Source organism: Tachypleus tridentatus, chromosome 9 (assembly GCF_004210375.1).
Source record: "Tachypleus tridentatus isolate NWPU-2018 chromosome 9, ASM421037v1, whole genome shotgun sequence".
Classification (NCBI taxonomy): Eukaryota; Metazoa; Arthropoda; class Merostomata; order Xiphosura; family Limulidae; genus Tachypleus; species Tachypleus tridentatus.
The window spans coordinates 33086274-33100319 of record NC_134833.1 but is presented as its reverse complement, the minus strand read 5'-3'; the positions used below and the strand labels follow the sequence as shown (position 1 = coordinate 33100319).

At 34.2% G+C, this 14046-nt stretch overlaps 1 protein-coding gene across 3 annotated transcripts in view; it reads left to right on the top strand.

Moving 5' to 3' along the window:
• The window catches only part of LOC143225013 (uncharacterized), a 72925-nt gene extending 68785 nt beyond the window's left edge, over positions 1–4140 (top strand). For all 3 annotated transcript variants that reach the window (XM_076453648.1, XM_076453649.1, XM_076453650.1), the window contains 2 exons: positions 277–402; positions 2073–4140. In XM_076453648.1, coding sequence (XP_076309763.1) covers positions 277–402; positions 2073–2842 — 896 coding nt within the window. In that variant the 3' untranslated portion in view covers positions 2843–4140. The remainder of the gene's footprint in view (positions 1–276; positions 403–2072) is intronic.
• The last annotated feature ends 9906 nt before the right edge of the window (positions 4141–14046 follow it).

The window sequence follows — 14046 nt, the reverse complement described above, 5'->3', positions numbered from 1 at the left end:
TGTTTTTACAAAAATACTAAAAAAAAATCATAACTACATGTTAACTTTGGATCTTTCCAATAAGCTTGGTGCTTGAACCTTTTCATCATTCATACATGAAATATAAAAACTTTTCACCTGAATTCTTTCACTTATTTTCAGTTTCATAACTCTGTATGTTTATTTTCCAGTTAAATCTTGAAAAGCTTTTAGCAGTTTTCAATTTAACTAATCACTGCTGTATTTTTACTTTTCTGTTAACATAGTATTTTTTTTTAATCATGTTATTTATCATAGGAGAATCAAATGTTTATACTCTCGGCAACATAGGAGCACATCGTGTTGTAGCCACAAAGTTACCTGCTGTCGGACATCACAGAGGAGCTATGATTGCTGCAGGTAACACCACAACTCGTTTGTTAGGTAAGGTTTTATTAATTGTTTTTCTCTGTCTAAATGTACCTCATTTTACCTATCATATTTTACAACTATTTGTTGTAGAGTACACAAATTCAGTGTTGTAACAACTGCTGTTTCAATAATCTGACACACACACACACACATCCCCAGTGTTATCCAAGTTTCATTCTGTACTTTGTTGATATTCACTCCATACAGTCCAATGCTACTATAAATGTACATTTATAGATTGGCAAAGTTGATATATGGTTAATGCTGTATTAATATAAATTTTTTTAATGTTTTTTTTTCCCATTGATCTTCTGTGTTAGGGCTTGAAACTAACTTGCAAAAGTGCCAGCCACACTTGCAAAAGAAAAGAGAGGAAAAAACAGTCAACTGTTTGAAGAACATCTGACATGACCTGACTTTCAAATTTATTTAACAAATTGTATACTTTTCTTAAAATGTCTCCAGTCTGCAGCTCCAGTCACTAGTTTGCCTGATGAACATCTTCAGTTTTACCCACTCAATCAGGACTGCCAAGGTGTACACTGTAACAAATCTACCCTTATGACCAGCAAGTTGTTGATGTTTTTCTAAACAGCAAAGATAAATATTCTGATCAGCAAATGCATGTGGTCAAACACATTTGTTACTGTAAAATGTACTTCAGTATGGTAACTTTTAAAGCATTGGGTCCAAAGTATTGCTGATGGCTAACAACAGTTTGGTTTTATCACCAGTCAGATCACATATAGTTTTCACATTTTTTAGTATGGAAAGAGGCAAAGAGATATTGGATTAACTTTCCAGTCAGATAGCAGTATATATTCTGTGCATTCATGGCATTACTTTTGGCTTAATATTGAAAGGAATAATCAGTTTTTTCTTATGCATTTTCTTCCACACTTTAGTCATAAATATTACATGCTTTGAGAATTATCTCATAATTAATTATAAAGAAAGTTTGGCATATAAGAAAGAACAGTATCATTTCCAGCTTTATATACCTCAGATGGTGAGGATGGACCTACCTTGGCTTCGTAATTTCTTCTTTCTTCAGAAAATTTTGGAGATTATCTACTGATTTTGATTTGGAAGACTTATCCTTGGCTCTTTTAATCACATTGCACAGGGAGAAATTGCTAATCATCCCACATGTTTTTTTTTTTTACAATTTTATAAGTATTATTATATTGAATTGGTTTCTGAAAAAAATCTGACAAAAAACATTGATTCACAGAAATCTCTTACTGCTCAAGTTATCTGTTTCCTTATCATATTCACTAATGTGATATCCATATCCTAAAGATTTGCCTGAACAGATCAAGATTAGTTAATAAAACTTGTACAAAATTCCATTTTATTATAAGATGAACAAAACCTATTAAATATTTCATATAAATTAATATTTCAACTGGTTATGTGATTGTCTTCTTAAAAAAAATGAAACCTTGTTTATAATAAAGCTGGACCATCCAGGTAGTAGTAGATTGTGCCTATTTATATTTTGGAAAAGAAATTTATAGCAAAAACTATTTAAGATACTTTAGCATTGTTTATTTTTTTTATGTTATAAAACAACTCTTTTATAAATATGATAATACCTAAATCTAAGAAATGAAAAAAATAACACCTAGCTCTTAAACAGTGAAAGAAAAAATAATATATTTATCCCATTCTTTTTACAGGGAGCTTTCAGAAAGTTGAATACGTTTTTCTTGTTGGAATTGGAGGTGGTGTTCCTCACTACACTGATTATTCAAAACATGTACGCTTGGGTGATGTTGTAGTATCCACACCCCCTGAAGGGAAGAATGATAAATTCATCTACATGTATTGTGAAAAGACTAAGAACTCGTCTGAAGATAAAACAACAAATGGAACACTCAGTAACAAACATAACATTAAGAGATGGTGTCCACCTAGCCTCTGCTTACAAGAAATGGCACAACAACTCTGGGCTCAAGGATTAGTTGATGCCAAGCAACGGCCATGGGAAGACTACATCAGACGTGCCACTGAAACTCTTGCCAATCAAGAAGCTGACTTCAACCGACCATCTCCAGAAACAGACAAACTCTTCATGTCCATTGGTGGAAAGGATATCATTGAAGTTGGGCATCCTCAAGCTCCTGAAGGGACAGTGGATCATCGACAGCCTGGAAAGTCCATGATTCACTTTGGAGGTGTTGCATCTGGAAGGGCACTGATGAAGGATGATGCTGGTCGACAAGAATTTGCCAATCAGCGAGGAATTCTGGCTTTTGATTCAGAATTCAATGCTGTTGTGGAATCAATCTATGGGAATCGTAAAGACAACTATATTTTCATCAGGGGAATATCAGATTACAAAGATGGAACAAAAAACAAGGAATGGCAACCTTATTCAGCTTTAGTAGCAGCAGCTTTCATGAAGGCTTTAATTTGTGCATTAGACCCTTGTGATGATCAAGAATGATAATTCATTATTAGAATAGATCTCTCAGAATTTTATCATTCCACTTTTGTTTTTAAACATTCAATTGTTATAATGAATTATGTAACACAGCTTTTCAAACATACGTGTATATTACTCATAGCTAAGATCTGAATATCTTTTAATCTTACAGCAGGAAGTTAAACATTCTGATTAATCAAGTATTATACTTAATTTAGTTTTTAAATTAATGATTTTGTAAAAGATTATTACTTCAAAAAAAGCAAGATATACATTCAACAGTTAAGAATTCCAACACTTTACAAAAAATATATCGATACATTTTTTCTTCCATTTTTATTTTTAGAAGAAAATCAGTAACAAAAAAATTAATATTTTTCTTATGAGCTTGAAGATTTCATTAGAAAACATTCTAAATATGTTAATTTGATTTACTAACCATTTTATAATGCTGATGTGATATTTGGTTTCAAAATTTATTTTTTCAAATACTTCTCTACATATGGAAGGATTCATTCTTTCCACAGTAGTTTTTCGTTTTAATTGAATTTTTACACTAATATAAGTTAGTTTGACCCCAAAAGAACTTGTATAGGTTTTATTTTCTTTATATATATGTATGTGTGTGTGTTGCAGTGAACAATTTGTAAAACATTGTAATTAATTACAAATGTAAATAAGTGTGTTACGTGCATGTGTATTAAGGTTTATGTTAGTCTTTTAAAAGTGTTACAGTATTTATTTGAAGTTTCAGGTTTAAACTGTCTTTGCTCATTATGGTGAAAAATTCTTTGAATCAAAAATACAGTTAATTTGTTTTCATATTATTTTAGGCCTATTGGTTCTTCCCAATATTCTGCCAACTTTTGGCATTTAAGTTGCAATTGCTCATGCTCTCTTACATGCTGTTCTTCATTAGAGAATTACTGTTGTGTGTGAGTTTGAATTCAGAAAGTAGGCTTGAAAAATTGAAACTTTGGATATTTATGTTATGTGTTTAGAATTAAGTAGAAATTAAAAATGAATCTGTTGTTGTTACCATTTTACAAATATAGAAGAAAGACGTGGTCAAAGTTTATTTTTTATCGTACTGTAAAAGAGCTCGTGTTTCTAAATTTTTATATTTTACTTTGATTGAGGTAGTAATGTTTAATATAATGTTTGTTATATTACTAATGGAAATTTAAAACTCGTTCAAAGAAGTATTGAAACTAAGTAGTCTAAAAATACCTAGTTTGCTGTTGTATGTATGTGTGAAAATATATTGTCATTGATTTGATCATATAATAATAGAAATAATCATGAAAACGAATTTCAAAGCACTTGTGTTTGTGTGTTCCCTTACGCTAAACTTACTTTATAATGATGCTAACAAACACCTGTAATTTTGAAGCCAAGTCGAGCAAGATTTTGTAACATTATTTTTACCACAGAAAAGGACTGATTTTACTTCTAAACGTTCAAAATACAACAGTCTTCACAAAGACACTTTGTTAAACTGAAATAAGTAATTGATTTCCTGTTGATCTGGAAATATAAAATGCGTAAACCAAAATAATTCCTGTTTAATTTTCTATTAACATGTGTCCTGATTTATTCATTGAAAAAACTTAGTTATTCATTTTCAAGTCCCAATAAAACTTTTATTCCACTGACTGTCTAGTCCTAGAGAATGTTTAGCATTCATTAAAAAGCCCAGAAAGAAATAACAAGGCAATTTTATTATAATTATTGTACTTGTTTTCAACCTATAGCTCAACACAATACTTTCGCCTATTTAATATGACTGTCCTTTCTAATAGACCCGGCATGGCCAGGTGGGTTAAGGCGTTCGAGTCGTAATCTGAGGGTCACGGGTTCGAATCCCGGTTGCATCAAATATGCTTGCCCTTTCAGCCGTGGGGGCGTTATAATGTGACGGTCAATCCCACTATTCGTTGGTAAAAGAGTAGTCTAAGAGTTGGCGGTGGGTGGTGATGACTAGCTGCTTTCACGATAGTTTACACTGCTAAATTAGGGACGGCTAGCATAAATAGCCCTCGAGTAGCTTTGTGTGAAATAAAAAAAAAATAATTCTTTCATACGTGTAATATTTAATAACTTGATCAGAGTCTTTCTGTTATTAATTCACAACTCTGAGTGCTTCTTTAAGAATGATTCCAAGAATTGTCTTTAATACCTGTGCATTATCGTAACGATAAACCTTACACACAAAAAAAAAATAAACTACGCCATGATGCGAAAAATACAAGCATTAGCTGCAGCTTTTTACCGACTGATGAAAATTCCTCGGTGAAAGGAAATTATTTTCGTTATTAACGGTTGTTTATTTGTATTATCCAATAGTCACTCTATACTGTTTATAAGTATATTATCATACTTGGATAACGAGAAATAGAGAATAAACTGACGCGTCTAAATAAAAACGTTTAGGTCGACGCCCTTTGTCAGGTAGTGAAATCGTATTATAATGAAATTAGCGTAATCATGCAAGCTTCGTAAAACTTGTTTTAGTAACGGATTTTCCATAATTAAGCTATGCAGATTTCGATTTTTTTTTTTTCTGACAAACCGTGAAGAAAAATTTATTCTGACCAAATTTACCACAAATAGAATATGTTTGGGTCATTTACACAAACTCTTGTTGCCGTAGAAACGATTAATATTGAAAAGAAAAAATAATGTCAAAGTGCACGTGCGCCGTGTTAACCGTTTATATACCAGTGGTGTGTTTTACGTGGGTCCCAGAACGATCGATAAGACTCTTGCGTCGCCGCTGGTCTACAGAAGCCTATGGCACTTGTCAGCATTTTAAGTAAGCCCCCGCTATACAGTGGTAAATCTACGGATTTACAACGCTAATATCAGGGGTTCGATTCTCCTCGGTGGACTCAGCAGATAGCCTGATGTGGCTTTGCTATAAGTAAAAACACACTCCCTGCCAGTAGCTTAGTCATCTATTTAGGCCCGGCATGGCCAGGTGGTTAAGGCGTTCGACTCGTAATCTGAGGGTCGCGAGTTAAAATCCCCGTCGTCCAAACATGCTCACACTTTCAGCCGTGGGTCTGTTATAATACTATGGTCAATCCCACTATGGTAAAAGCGTTGGTAGTGGGTGGTGATGACTAGCTGCCTTTCCTCTAGTCTTACACTGCTAAATTAGGGACGGCTAGCGCAGATAGCCCTGTGTAGCTTTGCGCGAAATTCAAAAACAAACAAAGATTATTTTAAAAGTTATTATATATATTTTTTACTTGTGTAATTCAGTAGTTTTGTATTTTGTTCTTTTTCTTTATATTTCAACTATATACGTTCATTTGATAAAAATATCGCTAATTAAAAGTAAAATGCAGGGATTAGACCTGTGTTAACTTTTTTGATTTATATAAATATAATCAGGAAAACAAGATTCCGTCAAACACCCATAGAGACATTTTATTTGTTGTTAAGCGCAAAACCACGCAATAGGCTAACCGTTGAGCCACCTTATTGAACTATATATATATATATATATATATATACATACATACATATTTGAAAGGCAAGGTCGGATTAAGAGTTTTACTGGCCTTAGGCTTTACAAATTAGAAAAACCCTCAAGACAGAACCTCTACGTGAAATACATTTATAGTCATAGCTTGAGGCCTTGGGCTTCAGTCCGTTTAGCCCATGCCTTAATCCGAGGTTGCTGAAAGGTATTAAATCATAATAAAATTATTTTTTAGTCTTAGATGAATCATTGATAAAGTATTGATTTATGAGTTAGTTACTTTGTTTTGTTTTTAAACTAATAAAATAAACAAACGGTCCGGGACTGTTATGCAAGGAACAAATTGAACAATGTCATCGAAGGAAAATAAATAGACACAAGTGAGCTTAGAAACATAAAATTAGTTTCTAACACATAATGTTATGTTACCAAACTCACCAGGTTTCTAACTACTTTGACTGTTGTCTAATTGGATTAAGGGCAGGAACTATAGTAAAAAACAATAACCGAAAGGATTAGTGATAACAAAAGAAGTAAAATAAAGCATAATAATGGAAATATCGTACTTTTTACCTAGATTGTAGTCTTAAATGATATCCTATAATCCTTTAGGTCACAAGTTTCAACCAATATTCTATATATAATTATAAACCATTCCAAGTAACTTGGTAAATGTTTCTGTAACATTTTATTATTCATAGTTTACTTTCTCAGATAGGCTTTTAACCCTGGAAAATTATTTTCCACAATAGCGTATGTCTAGGGGGAAAAGACATGAGATACGTTTTGGAAATAGACTATTTTGAATAATAAACTTAGAAAATTTTTATCCTACGTTTTAGCAATAAAAGCTTATTCTGTTTTTGCTTCCCATTTCTCACAGCAGAACTAAGAGAAAGTTATCCAATTAATAAAAACATTTCCAATTTGATGGTTTTTAATCACTGAAAATCTACAGTGATTTATTGCTTACTGATATAAGATGGCCACTGCCAATGATGCAGATAGATGTGTTTGTCATATTTTAGATGAAAATAAAGGATGTCATATCCTTAGGATATCAACTGACTTACCAGTAAAGAAACACTACTTTCAGTTATTATACAGTGTGTTCTGTGTTATAGAAATCTTTCATACAATAAAGGTCACATGACACTCTAGTTGAATAATCTAGTTCCATGAATAACTAGGGTAGAAGGAACTTAGTACTTTCTTTGATCAACACCATACATTGATAATAAGTGCTGGCTGTGTGCAGAAACTCTTTTGTATTTAGTGAGGTGGACAGGAAACGTGTAATATGCCTACATAACATTTATACCGGCTACCACAGATTTACTAACTCCAAATGTAAAAGCAATGAGCTAAAAGAAAAGAAAGATAGGCTTCTAAAAATAGAGAGAAAAAGAGGCGTAAGGGCTTGAACAAAAGTCTACAAATACTGTAATGAGTCTCCTGATAATATTACATTAATAAAAGCAACCCAGCTGTTTGTTTATTTTAAACAATTCCTTGCACTTTCAAGTCTTTGTAAATGTTTATTGTCATTAACTTTCACTTTAAAATTATATGCAGGAACTGCATACAATTTTACAATAATTTCTTCTCAATATATCTGAACTTTGTATTTCTGACAACGCTAATCAAGCTATTTCTTGCCATCCATAATTTTGAGAATCTGACCAAAGGGTTTGTGTCTCAGAACGGCTAGTATGGGTATTAACACTACGGGTATTACCAATCGTTCTGAGATACATTTTTTATTTCAGGTGGGTTTCTCGTCATCAAGAATGACCAAAGAGTTTGATTTGTATTGAATTTCGCGCAAAGCTACACGAGGGCTATCTGCGCTAGCCGTCCCTAATTTAGCAGCGTAAAACTAGAGGGAAGACAACTAGTCATCGTCACCCACCGCCAACACTTGGACTACTATCTTACCAACGAATAGTGAGATTAAACGTTACATTATAACGCCCCCACGTCTGAAAAGAAGTCACAGGGATTCGAACCCGCCACCCTCGGATTATGACTCGAGTGCCTTAACTACCTGGCCATGCCGGGCCCCTGACCATAGAGAAGAAGGCCAGTCAGCAGTACCTTTCTACCCACGATCCATGCATGCTGAGAGATTGATTGTCACTCTTGTAATTCACCCATAGCTTACGTTGCAGGGAATATTTTTGTTTTATCTCATGCATTTGAATTCCAGAATCACGAGTCTACTACAGGGCTAACATATTAGTTACAGAGTTGTGATATTAGTATCTATTTGAGATACGATACTGAAGTTCAATCCCAGGTTGTTCATATTACAGCTCATTAACAAACACGTAGTATAATATAGAGCTTCTATAAGAATATAAAGATTATGAAAATTTGTGAAAAGTTATTAGACTCATTTTTTACTAATTTCAGTTCTTACTTTTTTTTTCTTGCTGCTTATTAACAAAGGTGCCATGTAAAGAACATATATTCATTGTTCGTCTAATTTTATTCCTGTTTCTTCTAGTTATAAAATGTGAATATTATTTTAGGTTTATAACCAGTGTTTACAGTTTTTAATAAAACCAAATTCAACCAAAACTGGCAGAGTTGAACGCTGAGTTTAGAAAGTAATGCTTCACTTTAATAAAATGTATTTCTATAGTTTCTTTTAAATGCAGAGAGACTTATATGTTTCGGAGGTTACTGTTGTTTTTCCTAATTGTTCTTGCCTAACTCCTGAGCTACTATTGTTGTGACTGGATAATGAGATTTGACTGTCTTATAGAACATCCATGGATCCAAAGTGTGGAGTGTCTTTGTGTGTGTTTGTGAAAACAACTCATGAACCATACATCATTGCGTTAATAGTTCAGGTACATAGGAATGGAAATTTGTGGTATTTTCAGGTGAACTGAACTTAATATAATTTAAGTTACTAAAAATACAGAACAACGGGTTTGATAGTTTGTGAACTGTAAAACAATTTAAAATATTGACACAGTTGTTCAACAATAAAATATTATTTTGTTGAATAAATGAAACATGTACGTTACTTCCTTAGTGAAAGACAGCACCAATTAATACTTTTTATTTTACAAGCAGGATCTCACTTATGCCTAAAATAGTCAGTTACTCTATTACGTGCCGTTTTGACATAACAAGTGTCGAGGAAAGTCGTTAAATTGCTTTCACTCTACATACCTATTGTTCTGTGTCATTCCGGAGATAACCCTTGGTCTGCCCAAGAGAAAAATATTTGGTGCTTATGTCTTGAGAGGGATAGTGTTATCGAACTCGGTATATACATGCAATACTTTATATAAGCCCTTAGTTACTTCTATATTTCTGTTGAGCTCAATTTGTCAATTTGGTAACTGAAGTTTAACTTCCTTCTGTAAATGGTAATTCTCTCCTAAAGTTTAATCTGTAACGTTAAGAAATTCTTAATAAATCTCAATAAATTAATAGAAGAGTTTAGGGAGATAATTATCAAGTTAGGACAACGTGCTTCGTCCCGTGGACTTATTTAACTCTTGTTGTTCCAGAGATGCCAACTATTTCAAATGACTGAGCGTAATGATTGTAGACAGAGCCCTTTATCATTTGCGGCTACTAGGCCTGACCAATGTCTCTAAGCTGTTTATTATTATATTATTATTTATTACTGCTCTAGGTTGCACATTTATGACTGTGTTTTGTGTATTTAATAAATAAATTATTCTGCATTTTTGGTTTCATGTTCTGAATTCTTACTCATAAATGTCGTTATCTGTATCGTTTTCGTCTTTGCCTCAGTCTTTTGTTGGTGAGATGTCGATTTTGTATGTCTGGAAGAATCGTTTATCCCGCCATGCGCCACATAAAAATCGATGTGACAAACTGTACAAAACGCATGACTGTCACTGACGCTGGATGCAATGACCGGATATTTTGCGCTATACTCTTTCTTAAATTTTTGATTCACAGTTTTAGTCCTTTTAGATTTGCCAGAAAGAAGACAATCTGGTGAACGAGGCCTCTTTTTTTCCAACTTGTGAACAATCGCATTGGTGTTTCTATGCCGCTTATAAAATAAGAAATACCCATTTACGCGAGCGCTGATTGGCTGACAAGCACTGATGACGTAACTGCACCGCTCCCAAACTATTGGTAGACGTCGGAGATTCAAATATTTTTTATTATTTCAAGCACAAACATGATTATCGCAAGTAGCCATTTGGACTATGTCTTTTATTTATCATCAAAATTTATCTGTATCTCACTAGAAATTTTCTTTTTACCTCTTGTTACCCTGGGGTAACAATATATCACTTTATTGTATAGGCCTATATAATATATAATAGTTTGGGAGTTGTAACAAGTTCTAATATTTGTCTGTTTGAGCGTATAGTCGTAATGTATACATCAAAATCGTAATGGTTGGCATCTCTGTTGTTCGTAAAGCATTCTAAAAACAACCATATATTTCAACTATGCTTTCTTATTGGCTAACTTCAATCCTTGAGCTTCTGACCATGTTATGAAATATTAAGCAAACGTTTCAGCTTTCATCCTCTCGAGCTGAGATGCCACTTTGCAATAAACACATGCCTTGACCAAGTTAATCTGTGATCTTGGGACGTGTTGCAAAATAATAGTTGTGAAATGCTAACGAAAAACAAACATTGTACACAACTATCAAGAACCTAGCATTGTATGCATATCATTGAGAAAGGAAAGGATTCTAACTAGACAATTAAGTTAGTTTACACACTTGTTTTCAGGGATGTGAAATGTAATCTGATATCACGTAGTTTGAAAAATGTTTATTCAAGACAGACTATCCAAAATGAGAAACTGTATACACATGAATAAAAATCCTATAACTCAAGCGCTTTCTAAAGGTGGACCTTTCTTCTTCGAGGGCAAATTGATTCCCAGCCTTTTATATTCCCAATTTACCCCTGCAGAAGAAAGGTCCACCTTCCGAAAGTGTTCGGACTATAGGGTTTTTATTCAATTTTCTCAAGACTTCTTGAACCTATATGTTTTTCTAACATCATAAACTGTATATACAGATAACGTATTCCACAACCTTTGTACAGATAGCCTAGTTGCTTTGCGCCATAAAACCAAAACCAAACTGACCATAACCTTTCACGTTATTTGACGTGAAGCCCTTCGTCACTGATCATTAATCGCTAGAGGTAAACCAGTCCAATCTAATTGCTGACCCAATCACCTCGAATTCTACCTCCATATTTCGAATGGATTATACTGCCAAACCATATAAAAATTGATGTCTCTGTACCAAAAGTGAGGTTGTTCCCGGCTTCGAGATTGTTCCAGACTTTCTAGTTCTTTTTGCTAAGTTTCCGAGACATATAGACATAAAACAGCAGTTTATCTATACATGCAAAACTTGCACTACACTATTAAATGTAAATTTTAATTGCTACTCTAATAATACTGCCAGGCAGAAATATGATGTCTAATGTAAAAGTCGCTGGTGTAGAATTGGACTCGGTATCGTTTATTCCTTGCTTTACTTAATTATAAACTTCTTCGAGTTGGTTAATTTGTGTACCCAATCGCGACTACATACCTGGAGCTTTAAATAAATCCAATGTACTGGCGTCTTGTCGTCCCAAACGATACTCTGTCATTCCAACGATAAGAGCAGGGGGCGTAGATCTTTTACACCCGATGGGGATGATGATATTTTCAACCACTTATGTGAACTGTTGAATTTGCAAATTGGTAATCTCTGATTACGTGAAGTACGCGAGTAGAGGCTTTAGGCAGTTGAAATCGCTCCTATTGTGTTCTAATTATACAAGAAAATACAATATTTTTACTATCTATGATAAGAGAATATATTGTTCTTTTACCATAAAGCACCAGCACTTTATTAGAGGGCGGTGATAATTTGAAATTAAGAAATAACACATACTATCCAGGAACAAAATTTGTGTTACATTGTGTAATAACATACAATGTGGAAATAAGGAGTGAGAGGACTTTCCCAGAAAACTCCTTCATGTTTTTGTGAAAAACCTCAGACAAGAGATGGACCAAGGAAAGGTACTGCAACAGAGTCATCACAGTATGACAAAGACAGGAATAGTGAATACTTGACAGATGAATGGGAGATTCGTGATCTGCCACTTCCACCCCCGAACAGGCAGAAGTGAACCCAACCATTTATTTGGTCCACACACGAACAGTCTATCCAATGTTAAGAGAGAGAGAGAAGGAAATGATCCATAGCATGAAGGGACGAGGCATACTGATGCTATCACCCAACTAAGAGATGAAGTGCTCAACACAAACCCAAATATCAAGAGATGGGGAAAATAAATGAGGTAGGGAGGCAGAACTATGTGAAAGGGAAAGACTGGGACAATAAGAAGTAGAATGAAGAAATAAAAACATTTCATGAGAAATAAATTCGAAAAACAAAACAAATGAAAGTTGATCAAAATCCTGTGTGAGAAGGCATGGCAAACTCGGTTGGGATAAGAAGAAATGATCAAAATCCCTTTCAGACAAATGTTGCTCCATATAAAACTCAGTCTTCCTGTGAATGAATCCAAGTAAATAGCTTGCTTGGTCTCTTGCACCTGTGGCCTTAAGTATGGCATCACATAAATGAGAAAGATCCGAAGTAGTACTTAACGTTAACTTCGGAATTCGGGCTTGAGATCCAAAAAACAAGTGAAATATTAAAACACGGCTAAATAAATTCTTTCAAAGTCAACGCAGAAATTTCTTGAAATAAATAGTAAGTTACATTAACGTAAACCACTCCAAGCAAAACTTTAACAAAAAGAAAAGTGTCTAAACAAACTTCATCATTACCAAAAAAAAAAAAAAAAAAGTGATGTTTCGATAGTGGCGCATAAGAGAGAGATACATGCGTCACGTGACCGTGGTGTATTCCTATTGGTGGAAAAATGACGCATGATGATTTGCGTGGGAGATTTGTTGAAATCTTTTATTTCAATCAGGCCCGACGAGAGAGGGGTCACGGGAGCAATGCCCCAGGGTTTGAGTGTCTCGGTGCCCGGGAGGACAGCCTATATATAATGCTTTGTAACGGCCCTGATTCCAATAGGTGGGTGCAAAATGCTTGTGGAATGCGTTATAAAAAAAATCGTATATAAAGAGCAGAACAAAATGGGAAAAGCTAGGACGGACGTAGAGAAAGCTGACTTATTAGCTGACTATTACAAATCCTCTTTTAGCGATTTAAACTCAGTAGATTTCGACACACAACACCAACACCATGTCAACAACTTCATAAATACAAACCAAGCTTCATTCTCACCACGATTCCCTGGCGAGACACTAGAAGCATACTCAAGTTCAATCAATAGAAAAATAACCATAACCGAGCTAAAAATTAATATCAAAAACTTGAAGAACACTTGAAAAAAGCTCCACTCTCCTACTACAACACCTCACAAACATCACGAACATTTCACTAGCGACAGGGTACTACCCTGACACGTGGAAAAAAGCCATCATAACAACGATCCACAAGAAACAAACTAATAGAACAAATCCAGATAATTTCCGCCCCATCAGTCTGTTAAGCTGCCTTGGTAAACTGATGGAGAGAATTATCTCCAACCGTCTCCTCCATTTTTGCGAATCGAACAACATCCTTCCATAATCTCAAAATGCCTCCAGAAAAAATAGACAAACAACAGATCACCTCACACGACTCACCGAATCAATCTACAAAGCTTACAACAACAACCAAGCA